The following is a 15631-nucleotide window of genomic DNA, read 5'->3' on the forward strand; positions in this document are numbered from 1 at the left end:
TCCCTAAAAATAAGATAGAGTTCAGCTAAATTAACTTTGATTTAAAATTAACTTGGGTTGTATTGAATGACATGATGAAATGAAATATTATAGAGTGTTTTATTAAACTTCAAAATCACACAAATATTTTAAGCATGGGCTAGTGTTTTGGCATGTGAAACAGGCATACAAACAATGTATTGGGAAAAAAATGTATGTTCCTGAAAGCATTAATCTTAACATCACATATAATTACAACATTCACTATATAGCTGTGTGTATTCATTTTAATGCAACCTCACTATTGTTTTATTCTTCAATATTTTTTCTCCTTTTTTCTCATGTCACACTCCTTCACATTAAAGGCTGACATTTCATTAAATACTGAATATTGATATAATCAGAATTTAACCATTCTGTGTTTTTTTCCCTAAAGGGATTCTTTGAAGATGAGGATGGAAAAGAATATATTTACAAAGAACCTAAGCTCACATCTCTTTCAGAAATTTCCCAGAGGCTACAAAAGCTCTACTCAGATAAATTTGGATCTGAAAATGTCAGGATGATCCAGGATTCTGACAAAGTAGGACCACATATTATTTTATAAGAATTGAAGAAACTGTAACAAAATCTAAATACAGTAAACCTAAACAAATAAATCGAATCATCTCTTCTGTTGTTTTTGTTTAAATAGAATAAAATAAGACTTTACAGATCTTCATTTGGTTTAATAATTGTAATAAAGCTAGTCTGAGCTTAGTAATACTGAATAACGTCAACATTTTAATGTCAATTTTTCAACAAAATAGTATGTTTTTAGTTTTCATGAAAATATTATATCAAGCCTTAAATTAATAAATAACTACATATTCATAACTTGAGCATTGTATTGTCTACAATTTTTTGAAGGTAAATCCTAAGGATTTGGATTCAAAATATGCTTATATTCAAGTTACACATGTAGTTCCATATTTTGAAGAAAAGGAATTGCAGGAAAGAAAAACGGAGTTTGAAAAAAATCACAACATCCGCCGATTTATGTTCGAGATGCCTTTTACTCAGCTGGGTAAAAGACGAGGTATGGTGGAAGAGCAGTGCAAGCGACGCATCATTCTTACAGGTAGTGCAGAGAAAATGCAGCTCTTGTTTCTCCTGCCACCCACCCACCCACTGAACTTATTTTCTTCCCCTCAAATTTCAGAGCAATCTGTGTCTTATTAAAGGTTTGATGTGATTATGTCTTACCAACTCTAACAATGCCATTTGGCAGAAAATTGGTATAGGTTTTTTTTTTCCTACCAAGGATAAGTAGGATTGACTCAATCATATTAACTCTATTCAGGCACTTTTATAAACATATGAGTGTTAGAAACTAATACAGGATACGTTGTAAACATTTTTCTACTTTTATGCTGACCTTGACCTGTTTAGCTGGGAGTCCTGAAGGAAACTAGAGTCACATTCTTGTAAATATGAATGTAGTTTTTCAGGTGCATGTTTTATTAGGGTCTTAGAGAGGCAGTGCAAACAGCGTGTAAGGACTGAGCTAATAAGATATTTTATTTAATAGAAGCTACAATTAGTACCAATCCCCCTAGGCAAAATCACCAGAAAATGTTAGAGATAATATATGCTTTAAGATACCATTTTACAATCGCAAAAGTAGGTATCATTTTTTTGAAAATAATATTTTATCATCACAATACGTTCATTAAACATTATGCTGGGTTGTTCATAGCTCTATAGCGAGAGCGTTCTGTGATAAACGCAGATTACTTCTATAATATTCTAAGCAAAGACAATGCTATTATTTTGAATTTTATAGTTCAGATTTTCTTTCTCTGGAACAGGCTACCTACGTGCCTTAAGGTGGCAGGCATTAAAGCATCATTTGCAACAATTCTAGTGGAAAAGACTGTTTTATGTCTTTTCACATTTTTAAACTCATTTTGATTTATGGTAGTTTGTGAGACATTCACATTATGTGCATGCTTGAATCTCCTCTTTTATTCATGTCCTGTCCTTTTAAACAAATGTAGCCTTACAAAGAGCTGATTTTGCTACAGAACTTAGTTTTTATTGCCTCTCAATTGCTATAACAGTTACTAAATATGTCAAGGCCAGATTATATGCTGACTCATGACTTACCCTTGCACCATGATTGATTGTTTAAGTAAGATTGGATAGCTGTTAGGGATGTTTCTTTCTCACCAAGCAACCAAAACATCCTAGTTTCTTAGATGACAATCTGTAAATTGTTCTCAATTTTTACTATACTTGAACCAGCTGATCAATATAAATCAATTAATATAAAAAAACACAATTCAAGAAAATAAAAATAAAAAAAAAATCAGTGAAATGAAAATCAGTAAAATTAAGAGAATATATTGTTCAGGAAAAAGTACCATGAAGTACAAGAACTAAGGATAAGACAATAAAGAAAAAAATACACTTTAGCAGCAGTAGAATCAAATAGTTTTTTTTAAAAAAAGCATATGTTTTGATAGAAGAAAGATAAAAACCAAAGCAATCTAACCTTTTAGAAAAAAAGTAGGACTATAATCTTCTCATGCTAGTCCTTTTAACTCAGAGTGCTCTACAAAAGATTCATCTTACAATGTGCAGACTAACATGGGAAGAGACTTTTTTATTACTTTGGTCACAGCTATTGTGACCTTAAAGCAGGGGTCTTCAAACTTGGCAAATTTAAGACTTGTGGACTTCAACTCCCAGAATTCCTCAGCTAGTCATGCTGACTGTGGAATTTTGGGAATTGAAGTCCCTAAGTCTTAAAGTTGCCAAGTTTGGAGACCCCTGCCTTAAAGGATATAATTACACCCAAGAAATAATATGGTACCCAGTATACAGCTGAAACATTATAGGGGATTACATGCTCAAGGGCATTTACATGGGCATCTGTATGATGGCATCATGATGTTTATAAGATGACTTTGATATCACCATAGCTTTTTAAATGCTTCTCCCTGGAGTTTCATCATTTTGCAACTGGGATCTGAAATCTAGCAGCAGCACCTTTCATGGGAAAAATGCTAAATAAGGAGAGCATTTTTAAAAAAGCATTACATCATTTGTTGATTCTTAATTGCTATTCAGGGATAGCTATGTTAAGGATTGTCTGCAGAAGTGACACAAAAAGGAGCAGTAATTTCCACATTGGTTATTTTTTTAGAATATGGATTTTAGTCAAAATCTACTTGGTCCCAATATAAAAAGAATTGCATTATCAGTAAAAAAAGAAAAAAAGTTTTTTTGTTTTCAAAACTTTGTGATTGAAATTAACCAAATACTTAATCATATTATTTTCTGTCTCTAGTTATCAATTGTTTTCCATATGTAAAAAAGCGGATTCCCATAATGTATCAGCAGTACAAAGATTTAAATCCAATTGAGGTAGCCATTGATGAAATGAATAAAAAAAATGCAGAACTCAGACAACTTTGTTCATCAACTGAAGTTGATATGATCAAACTTCAATTAAAGCTGCAGGGTAGTGTTAGTGTCCAGGTAAGTGCCATACATTTTTCATTTGGTATATTTCCTATTTTTCAACATCTGCTATTCATTATATTAAAATAATAACCCAAATAATCAAAATCTAATCTAAAAAAGAGGAATGGATTTGACCTGGTCCAAATTGAGTCACACAATGTCTTACAACAAGATATCCATTTTGTAAGTAGCCCTATTCAGATGATACATCTCATCCTATTCTAAATCACACAAGAGCTGCATGAGATACCGAGCAGATTCCCTGCTATGGATTGGCCCCTTCAACTACTTGTGTGCGTGTGATTAGTAATGGACAGAGTTTTGGTCTAGTTAGAAAAATGCTTCCAATTGTCAGTGACGTTATTTATTTTTCCACAGGGTATAACATGTATTGTAGGAGATTCAGGACATTCATCTAATATTATTACAGGACAAAAAACTATATTAATGAACCACAATTTTTCTTTTAGGTTAATGCTGGTCCATTAGCATATGCCAGAGCTTTCTTGGATGATACAAGCACCAAAAGATATCCAGACAATAAAGTCAAATCACTGAAGGAAATTTTCAGGTAAACATTCTGAAGATACTTTTTTTTCTTGGACATAAAATACTTGAATGCTTTTAACTTTCATTTTATTTTACTTCCATTTTCATTTCAGACAGTTTATTGAAACTTGTGGGCAGGCTCTAGAAGTAAATGAACGGCTTATAAAAGAAGACCAGATAGAATATCAAGAAGAAATGAAAGCTAACTATAGAGAGATGGCAAAAGAACTCTCTGAAATTATGCATGAGCAAGTATGTACTGAGCTTCATTCAAGATACTCTAGATTATCCTATGGTTAAGAAGCATTATCTCCATGCCAGTATCTCACTCAGAATTTGCCTATCTTGCTTTTTGTTTGCTTGGCTGTATGTGTGTATCTAGTACAGACAAAAACATATTATATATATATATATATATAAAAGACATTTGAACAAGAGAGGTTGTGCCTTATTTTACTTTTTTCCTTAAAGCTGACATAAAAATAAGTTTGGCAACTTTCTTTTTCTCTCACTTTCCCCAATTCTGTCCTGCTAGGAAATAAACAATAGGCTCTAAGATGAGCTATGGTAACATTTGCAGCATAACTACTCAGTAATAGTAGATTGCCATTAGTCACATTTCTGTGATCAGCTGCTTAGTAAAATTAATATTTTCTGCCAATAGTATGTTTGTACAACATGTAAGCACATGTTCAGCAATAGCACACTGTATGTTTGCTATTTCTTGACATGTTTAAATTAAACATACAACATAATTTTAAAAACATCATTTTCCTACAATAGGCATGGAGTACCTCTGTGACATGGATCAAATTGCCAACCAATCATGTTTAGCCCATCACTTTCTTCCCCAAGTCAATACACAGAACTTATTTTTTTTTCTGATTAGGAGATATTTGGACATGAGAACAACTCTTTTTATTACTTCGCAATCTGATGATACCACTTTAAAAAAAAACCTCTACTTTGTATGGTGGAGGATCATTTTCAAAGAGAGTTGGTGAAAATGTGTTATTCTTCTAAGTGCTGAAGATTCCTCCATATTAATTCCTCCTGCACTGGAACTGTACTATATTAACAAATGTTAAGTATTTGTCTTGTACTGTAAAGCAACAGTTAATTATAAGTCTAATTATTATGTGGGGAAGCAGTATTAGAAGGGAGAGGTTTATGTCTGAAAAAATCTGCATATATTTGATTATGAATGTGTGAATGGAATTCAGACAATCACATTAGAGTATCACACACTACAAGAAGGGTGGACCTGCCATCACTGCTATGCAACCCGTGTGCTTTTCCAAAACCAATTTAGATCCTTCTATAATTGGAGCCACTCTTAATATAACTGATCCCATTGCATGATACAGACTCTGGGTGGTGGCTGGCTTGAGTGCCAATAGTTTATGAACATCTCTCAAGATTTCAGGAGGAAGTAGAGCAACAAATTTCTCATGAGATTTGCAATTTGGAAGATTTAAGCCATTCAACTCTATGCGGTAGTCCTTAGAGGCTTCCAATCATGAAATAATAATCTTGTATTTGAAAAAAGTGGGGAACCAACATCTATTGATCTCTTATTGAAATACCTTACATTTTTACCTTATTATTTTAAAGGGTGTACCCTTTACAAAGTTTAAATTTTTTGCAAAGTTTAAATACCTATTTTGCTTTCCTAAATACATATTAAAGAAAATAAAGAGATTTTCTTTGAGAAGTGTTATCATATTCCATAGAAACCTTAATGGGCATCTCTCTTTCTTCCTTTTCTTTTCCCCTATGCTGCTTTGAAAATGTGATCAGCTGGGATGGTAATATCTTTTAGTTTCTTTCTAGTTTTCTCTTTGGCTTTTAGTTACATTTTATTTGACTTTAACTTATTAATACAAGACGAATTGCATTACCCTTGTTTATATTGCATATTAGATTTGTTTCTAATAAATGAAGTAGTTTCTCATTCTCTAGCCCTAGTTTACCATACAGGTAGTGTAGGCAGACTTCCCCAAGCTAATAACTTCAAAATACTGTGCTCTGCAACTCTTGACATCCCTAGCCAACAGGATCTAGGACAACTCTGCATGGCAGCTTGGCATGGCCAGCTCACCTCCAAGTCACCTCTGCCAATTCACTGCCAAGTTGTTGCAGGACAACTCCACATGGCCAACTCAGTGAGGCAACTCTTCATGGGTGATCAGAGGGAGAGCCGGGCGAGCAAGTGGATGGGCGAGGGCTTCCCATTTTCACACCCCCTGCCACCACCACCCCAAATTCAGGACTGAAGAAACATGGGGCAATGGCAGTAGATGGTGTGAAAATCGGACAACCCTGGCTACTGCCACCTCCCCATCATCCGCTGCCATCCCTGGCTTCTTCGGCCCAAAGCTCCACAGCAATGGGGATGGTGGCCAGGGAGGTAAAAATGGGAAGCTACCGCTACTCTGCACTCTGCCCACCTAGTCGCTCACTCAGCTGTTCTTTTGGCTGCCTGCAGCAAATTGTCCCCATTGTGAATTGGCCATGTGGAGTTGACCTGTAGTAACTTGGCAGTAGTGGGTTGGCAGAGGCAACTTCGCAGTGGCAAGTTGGTAGTGGCAAGCTGGCCATGGTGAGCTGTCCCATTCCGGAGCCAGCATAATTACTGGTGATTGTGACTAGGAATGGTAAAAATTGCAGTCAGAGCTATCTGCAACATACTTGATCAGGTAACAAAAGCAGAAATAAGTTCTGAAAAACTTCATTTTGTGTGCTGACTCCTCTCCCCCATGACATTTATTTTCACTTTTGCTTAATCATATGTTGCCATACTTGTGCAGATCTGAATAGTTAATATTAACTGTGATTGATATCAGCAAGCCAGCTTCCAAAAACCTGTATGACATTGCATGTTTTTCAATTACTCAAAAAATTTAGCTGGCTTAGATATCAGAAATAAAATATCTCCCACTTCATTTGACTAATTTCTGTCTTTACAAATTGTTCTGAACCAGTTAATCCAGTTTTCATGTTTTGTTATTGTGTAATTGAAAAATTATTAGTTACATAAGATTAATGTGCTTTATTTTTTTAAAAAAATAAGTTATTTTCTTGGGGAAAAATAGCAAATATGCTCAATATAGAAGTGGGCTTTATTTAATGTACCTTCATGCTACATAATCCATTGTTGTCTTTCATTTCTGTGACTGGCAATGAGAGACTTATATTAATCCATAACTGTTTTGTCACTAGAGAAGTCAGCCAACCTTCATTGCAATAATATATATATGGGATGTATAATCCCTTTAAATAATTGGGGTATCGTCAGATAAATCATTTTGTCTCTTTCTAAAGTTCATAGAGGGATGATATGCTGTTCTCATTTTAAAAATTACATTTATGCAAGAGTTATTCATAATTGGCTGATACCCTAATCTTTACAAAGATTATTATTCTTTATAATGTTCTCAGCCTGTGTGTAAGACACCCTTTTTTCTTTTTTAAGATTACTGCTGTGGAAGAAAAGGCCAATGTAATGTCCAACTCACTACACATTTTCAATGCCATTAGTGGGACAGCAACAAGCACAACAGTTCATGGGATGCCCAGCTCTTCTTCAATTGCATAACTGTCTTATACATGAAAGTACCTTGACTTTGGAATAAGAGGGTTTGGGGATAGCTTGCTAACTCAGGATGAAATCAAAAATTGTGAAAGAACTATGCAGATTCTAGTTATTGTATCAATCAGGTATAAGGAAATAAGACATCAAAAATGCACATATTTTTATATTATGCTTGCAATATTATATGTTCTGAGAAGTATTTAGGAAAACTGATCACATAAGGATTTCATGAAGTGAATGGCACAATGTAGGCAGATTTGAAACGTGTGTGGACACGAACTTATGAGTGTGTTATGCACATATGAACTGATTAAAGTATTAACCACTATGAACTAAATAAGCACTAAACAGAGGTGTTAATGTAAGTAGAAGTAGCTTTTTATATTGTCGACTAACAGTTGTGCTCTATTTTATAACTTACTGGCATTTTGGAGAGCTTATAAGCTTAAAATGAATCAAGTATTTGCTTCCAATCAATGGTGACTACATGATATTATCTTAATAAATGTAAAAGTTTGTTAATACAGCTTATAAGGTCTATATAAATGTATTGCATTTTAAATATTTTTAATATTCATACTCACTTTCATCCTTTTACAATTGTGATGGATTCATGTTCATTCCAAGTAAATGCTCTATTTTCTTTTACATTTTATTTGTATATATAAAGTGCAATATGAAGTTGTATACACTTTCTGTAACGTTATGCACTGTTTTAAAAAAACAACAACCACCTAATTTTGCCAAAGTGATGGAATATAAAAGTGGTGATAACTACTGTGGAAATGGTGATGTAATTTAAGGCTTTTGCTGTGTTGCTTGAAGTCATGAATAATTTTATACCTGAGAAAGATAAAGGTTTTAATTTTATTTAACTGGAATCACTGTCCTGCTGTAATTAAACATTATGTATAACATCTATATTTTTAAAAAAGTTTAATTTATGTGCAATTTATTTGGATCTTTTTATTTTGCAAAACGTATCACTAAAATCAAGTATTACATTATTTTAATAAATAATATTTTCATATTCTTTTTTTGACATAAATATTTGGTTTAGGCTTTGTGCTCTTAAGATTTGCAATAAATGATACTACTCATATGCGTAACTTGGAAATTCTGATTTATTATATAGAGCTGTTGATAGAAATTATTACCATAGCTAGATTTCTTGACGTTTAAGATATTTAGTTAAGTTCCTTATGTATGCATTAGAAACTTAATGATTTCCTATTATTCCATTTTTAGAATAGCTTTAATTTGTGCACACAGTACACTAAATTCAGTGTTGACTACCAATATATGGCTTATATTTTTAAAATGGAGAGCCCAGATCCAGCTCAATTAACAGAACACTGAAGGAACTTACTGAATATCTAGTTGAACTTTATACATTTTGATCCTGGACAATGAATGAAATTCAAACACAATCTTCAAAAATGGGAAAAAGGAAGATCTAGAGAACTAGATTGCTCACTCTGATATGGATCTAAGAAATTTCCAAAGCAGATCATAAGATATTGACCAATATGTATTTTCTTGCTAGAAAATACTAGTACAAATCTTATCAGATTTCTTAAACTCATTTTTGTGAAATTATTTTAACAGATTGTTTCAGAAAAATATTTGAAAAAGTATCCTTGTAATGTTTTGACTAGCAAGCTAGTTAAATGATAATATAAGTGAGAATTAATTATCTCATTAGGAATCATCAGAACTTTGTTTATGGAACATGAGCAGGAAATTACGGTAAGTTTTTAAAGATGTATTCAGAAAATAAAGCTCAATGTCATGGGCTAAATCAGAAACAGCTAGATCAGGAAATAAGGCAGAGGCAAATAAGATATTTGTAAACACAACAAAGGGGTTGAATTAGAATTTTATATCTTATAAATATATACAGGTAGGAATGTTAACATGGGATTCTCTCCGTGGTTTGTAAAGGGATTTTCCCTACATGCTTATGCCTTTTTATCCAAATAATCCTGCCTCCAATAATTGCCTGAGAAATTGCGGGGTCGTTGGGGGAGCACTGGGAGGAAGAATCCCCACCTTTAGAACTTAATTTTTGGGTTTTTTTGAGATTTGATTCCAGTTTCCTCAGGTGAAAATCCCAGTTCTTCTCATGGCATGCCACAATTAAATTAAAAGCAGTATTGATGCCCTATTGATTCTGCATAGATGATCATCGTTATATGGACAGGAATATAAATAACAAAGGGCTTTTTCAGCTATAAATATTTTGAATTGCAACAAGAAATGACAAAATTCATTATGGATTTCTGTTAACTGGGTTACCTGATAGTGTAGAACAGCAGGTGTCCAAATACGTTGTGACACACACAGCCTGTTGTCCTTGTTTTATTGTTGATCCATTACTGTAGTCTTACATTTGCAGTTTCACTGACACATTTTAAGAAGGAGCACACCCTTCAAAGTATTTCACATCTAGACAGGCAAAACTGGTTGTTGGATATTGCCTGTCCTACATCTTTAGTTTCTCTGATGTTGACTTTACACACTAGAGGCTGTTTTCTGCTTCATTATGCAAAGGTTGAACGAAAAAAGGGAAGGGGATTTTAAATTGACACTAATCAAGCTGAATTGAATTGAATTGAATCTTTATCTATTTACATGGACTGATAGAAACCTAAAGAGAAAAAAATACAAAATACTTAATATTATTAGTCATATGGGTTAACAATATTGGGAGTTATTGCCTTTTTTATTGAGTTTGATTATACTAAGCATACCTCAAAGGAAAAAAATATAGTTAATTTGTTCACAATATTTCAACAACAGTATATTCCCCAGGCTTTCTTTACTGCTCCAGCTTTTGCCTGTAATTTCAAGCTACCAGCAATAAAGGTATATTCAACTTATGACCAGAATTGAACCCAACATTTCTGTTGCTAAGTGAGACATTAAATGAGTTTTGCCTTATGAATATGAGTCAGTTGCCAAGTGTCTGAATTTTGATTGCATTACCATGGGGATGCTGCAATGGTTGTGTGAAAAATGGTCAGAAGTAACTTTCAATGACGTAACTTTGAAGAGTTATAAATGAACTGTTGTAAGTCGAGGACTACCTGTATTTTTTTTCTCATTAGCCACCAATATTGAATGAAAGGAATCTGATCAAGGTTAAGTACCAATACCTAGCCCAGTGGTTCTCAACCTTTTCTTCACCATGGACCCCCTTTAAATATCTTTTGTGGCCAAGGAACATGGCCATGCACCCCCAAGAGTTAACTCTAAATTGTAACATTTCTTTAAGCCTTCATGGATTTCCTGCGCCAATATCAAGGGCCCCGAGGGATCCACAGATCATAGGTTGAGAACCATTGACCTAGCCTATCTTTTTGCATTATTATTATATACTTTATTCATTAAACATGAAACTGAACATTCAAAAATGCATCACAAATACCATTGACTGATGCTAATAGTTGATACAGGTTGCTGCCAGCATTCTAGGTATTTATGATGATGATGATGATGATGATGATGATGATGATGATGATGAAAATCTGAAATCAGAGTTATATTTTTTTTAACTGGTATTGTCCTTCATATGCATCAAATTTTTCCTAAGAATCTAGGGTCCTACAATATATGGATGTACTATATATGCAGATCCAAGTGGTCTGGCCTTTTATAATTGGCAGATCAAAATTTTCTCAATGCAAGTATTTTCTAAATGCTGTCCAAGATTTTTTGGTATGACACCCAGTGTACCGATAAAGAGTTTATTATCATTATGCATGGGTAATGTACACTAGGATTCACTGTGAGATTGGTGGAAATTTAATAGTTCAAGACTATCTACAATGACATGACAATCAACAGCAGTGCATTGGAAGATCTGCAAGAAATTCTATTTGCCTGCAAGCAAGAGCTGGTGGGGCCATAAAATAAAGTAACAGAAGATGAAGAAGCTAAAGTGATATATGATTTTAATTCAAACAGACAAGCACCTGCCATGTTAACAATTGTCAATAAGGAAGACAAAAAAGTCTGAATGTGGCAGTACCTGGAAACAGCAGAATAGAAGAGAAAGAACTGGAGAAAATCATAAACAATAAAGACCTGCAAATATAAGTAGAAGGATTGTGGCAAAGGAAAGCAAAGATAGTACCAATAATGGTGCAATCTCAAAATATCTGGAGCACCACTTAAACACCATTGGCTTTGACAAAATCCCTATCAGTCAACTGCAAAAGGCAACTTCACTTGGAATAACTGACACCCTGTGACAATACCTTCAACACCATTGAACATGTCTATCCTAGGTTCTTGAGAAGAAATTGATAGATGGATAAAAATGTCAAATCCAGTGTAAAAATCTGGCTGTATGATGAACCATAATAATAATATTTCATGTCAAAGCAATAATAATATACATGCTCATGTTAAAGGAATTATTATAAATCTAAAAGTATAATTGATTTCATTGAGAGCAAAATTTGAGAAAATGAATGATACAAGAGTAATGAAATGTGTTGAGTGTGGGACACTTCAATAGTATCAAGAGTGGATCATAAGAAAAAAAAATATAACTTTTTTATATTTTTAAAAATTATATTTGCATTAAGCATTTTCAAAGGAAAGTAGACATTGTACAAAAAAAGGCAAAAAACAGTAAATATACATGTCCCAGGATAATGTTGCCAGATTGAATCTGGGTCAGTCACTGGTACCAGAGGTTTACTATTCCAAGAGAAGTTCCCTAAAGATAGGCTCTATGACGAGTCCAAAATCTCGGAAAAGTATATTTCTGGTCCCAGTGATTGACCCAGATTCAATCTTGCAAAAAATAGTAAACTCAAGCACAAAAAGGATGCAGAAAATTTACATATATCATAGAATTAGGCTATATTTTCATATTTCTTTAATTAATTTAACAAAAATATAACAACTTTGTCATGACAAATTATTGTTCAAGTGGAAGTAATATAGAAATATCAACAATAGCACAGCGTAAATCATATATGCCATATGCTAAATAAATTTTTTAAAAACTTATAGTAATTCTGGCCTAGCAATTAAAACTTTATATTAAAAGATACCTAAATTTTATATGGTACAAACTCATATTTAGGATTTTAAGACAAAAATCATTTTTTTGTTTAATTAAACTCTATCATATTTACCTTTGAAATACAAGGACATGGAAGCATACTCCAAGTTCAATTAGCCACCTTTTTGCAGAAGAAATTGTCTACACTTTTTGATTGGAATATACTTAAAACAATAGACGTGTATAAGATAATTCAATATATTTTGTAAGGTTTAGTCATTTTTAACTAGAAATATATTGGAAAGACAATTCAGATTTTAACATTCGTTTTAGCTTTTCTTTTTATCTGATGCCTTTTTTTTCTTCAGAATTAAAAACAAGTTGAGATAAATATTTAACCGTTATATAAGAATTAAAAAGAACACATAATTATAAATTTATTAGACCTACTTTTTAGAATGTAGGTAAGTAGAACTCAGTTATTTCCTGGAATTTGCCCATCATCTTGCTCTATAACCTTTAATTTAATAGTGATTCACATTTGGTGTTTTCATTTTCAATTATTAGAGATTTTTAAAACTCTTATGCAGATCTTTAAGTTTTTCTTAGAATTTTAGTATTCTTAGTATTATACCTGAGCTGGAAATCTAAATTTAGGTTAAATTTAACCCTATGTATTGAAGTACAGGCTTGTGGAATACATGATGGTGATGTCTCATTGAAATGTTTTGCTTTTTTCAAAAACTTTTTTGATGCTTTGCTGAAAGAGGAATTCCTAATTTAATTTTTAGAAAATTTAGTGATACCTTGACCTCAGCAAATGCAGCATATGACTTCTTTTCTAGTAAGTTATATTCTCGTTCAAAATGTAGAAAACATCCAAATGTTTTCACAAATCCAGGACACTTGTAGGATATCAATTGTTTCCTCCCCCCATCTAATCAGTTGTACAGTAGATATGGATTTCTTCTTATTCTGGGACATCCATGTGACTTACAGTACTTATTGTCACTTCTCTGGGGTTTTAAGAAACACCGTAATATGTTCGGCAGAGATGGTGCAGTAGTGACTTTCTCTGGAAGTGATATCTTCCGTACTGATTACAATTCCAGAAAGACATGTTCTGCTGGTTCCTCTCTAACACGGTTCTTCTTGCTGGCATCCATGACATTCTAAATTCCAACTAGCATCTAGGCCAGTGATGGCTAACCTTTTCTGGACCGAGTGCCCCCAAAATGCAATACGCGCCCGCCCCTGTACATGCGCCCCACCCCACACACATGCACACGCCCCCGCACCCGCCCCCTGTGCATGCGTGCGCAGCCCCCACACTTGCCCCATCCTGCACGAGTGCCCCCACGCATGCACACGTGGCCCCCTTGCACGTGCCCCGCCGTCCACACACACCCCGCATGTACCCCACCCCATGCGCATGTGTAGCAAAGACCCAAAGACCAGCTGGCCAGTGAACCAGTGAACTGGGGCGATTGCTTGCATGCCCACAGAGAGGGCGCTGCATGCCACCTCTGACATGTGTGCCATAGGTTCACCATCATGGACCTAGGTGTTCCCTTATTCTATCTTTTCCTTATTCTATCTCCACTTTCCAGATATACAGCCTCTTAACCTTTCAGATTTTGCTGAACCTAATTAATTGATAATTAATCCATTATCGATGTCTGATATGTCAAGCTTGAAATGCTGACAATGATGAGCAAACATCCTGTCCTGCTCCAAATTTATTTATTTATCATGTTTAAGAACTATCCTCAGAAAAGGATTCTGAGCAGTGTACAAATAAAACATCAAAAGCATAAAAAACAGCATATAAAATTTAAAAGAGACAAATATTAAGAATCAATTAAAAGACAGGGTGGGCTTTCAAGGCGCTAACCAGTCCTACAGTAGCATGCTTCTCTTCTTTGTGCCAAAGCAACGCTGCATAGGCATACTTTCACAATTCTCCCGATTTTAATTGAATAGAAGCTGCTGGCTGCAGTTGCTCTTGGGGAATGGCCAATTGACTGAGAGCAAGAACATTCACTACTAGGCGAGTAGGATTTATTTATGTGCATGAGGCATGTTTTTGTTTGTCTTCCACCTCCGCAGAACAGCTCTGAGGTCATACCTTTATCTCCAATTATGATTATGTAATTGCAATTATGTTTTAAAATGTTTTAAGCTCTAAAAGTGAATTCCAATATGGGGTACAATCAGTGCAACAGGGTATCTATTCCTATGATGTGCTGTATCTACAGAGTATTTTGTCAGATTGGGGTGTCCACTTCTCAAAATCCTGGCTGGACTCCCCCAAAGCAAAAAGGAGGGAATATTCCTGCAGGTAACTCTAGGAGACACCAGCACCTGGCCTACTTTGCAAAGCATTCCAGATATCCCACAAGCCAACAACCTGCAATCTCTTTTAGGTCACCTCTTAAAGTAGCAGACAGCTGATGCTCAAGTTTGAGATGAGAAAGGGAGGAGGAAGAGGTGGAACAGGTGGACCGAGGCTCTGTCCTGGTTTAGGAGACAAAGAGCATCCTTTTAGTGGGTTATTCGTTTCTGTGACTATGTCATTCCTGCCACATAGCCTCCTGACAGAAATGCAACAAGGAATACTCAACTGCCAAAAGCTAGTCTGATCTAGTGGTTAAGGCATCAGGCTAGAATGAGGAGACCATGAGCCTGAGTACCACCTTAGCCATGAAAACCAGTTGGGTGATCTGGGGCCACTGACTCTCTCGGCAATCTCAGGATTGTTGTTGTGGGAAAAATAGGAGGAGGAAGGTATATTGGATATGTTCGCCACCTTGAATTGTTTGTAAAAAATAATAAAGGCAGGATTATAAAAATTAAATAAACTGGGAGAGGGACATGAGGAAACGAAAGCTCTGCTTCAAAAGGCAATGGATAAGAAACCCCAGTCTTGTTATCTACAATGCACCATAGGAAGCAAGACTAGCAAGACAATTGGTTTA

General features: G+C 34.5%; 1 protein-coding gene across 5 annotated transcripts in view; it reads left to right on the top strand.

Annotated features, from left to right (window-relative positions):
* DOCK9 (dedicator of cytokinesis 9) overlaps nucleotides 1-8111 on the top strand; it is a 116791-nt gene extending 108680 nt beyond the window's left edge. For all 5 annotated transcript variants that reach the window (XM_070944091.1, XM_070944090.1, XM_070944093.1 and 2 more), the window contains 6 exons: nucleotides 416-562; nucleotides 889-1099; nucleotides 3314-3504; nucleotides 3960-4060; nucleotides 4152-4290; nucleotides 7514-8111. In XM_070944091.1, coding sequence (XP_070800192.1) covers nucleotides 416-562; nucleotides 889-1099; nucleotides 3314-3504; nucleotides 3960-4060; nucleotides 4152-4290; nucleotides 7514-7636 — 912 coding nt within the window. In that variant the 3' untranslated portion in view covers nucleotides 7637-8111. The remainder of the gene's footprint in view (nucleotides 1-415; nucleotides 563-888; nucleotides 1100-3313; nucleotides 3505-3959; nucleotides 4061-4151; nucleotides 4291-7513) is intronic.
* Nucleotides 8112-15631: the final 7520 nt, after the last annotated feature.

The sequence above is a fragment of the Pituophis catenifer genome, unplaced genomic scaffold (genome assembly GCF_029215685.1).
Source record: "Pituophis catenifer annectens isolate HBS135680 unplaced genomic scaffold, rPitCat1.0.hap2 SCAF_4, whole genome shotgun sequence".
NCBI classification, from domain to species: Eukaryota; Metazoa; Chordata; class Lepidosauria; order Squamata; family Colubridae; genus Pituophis; species Pituophis catenifer.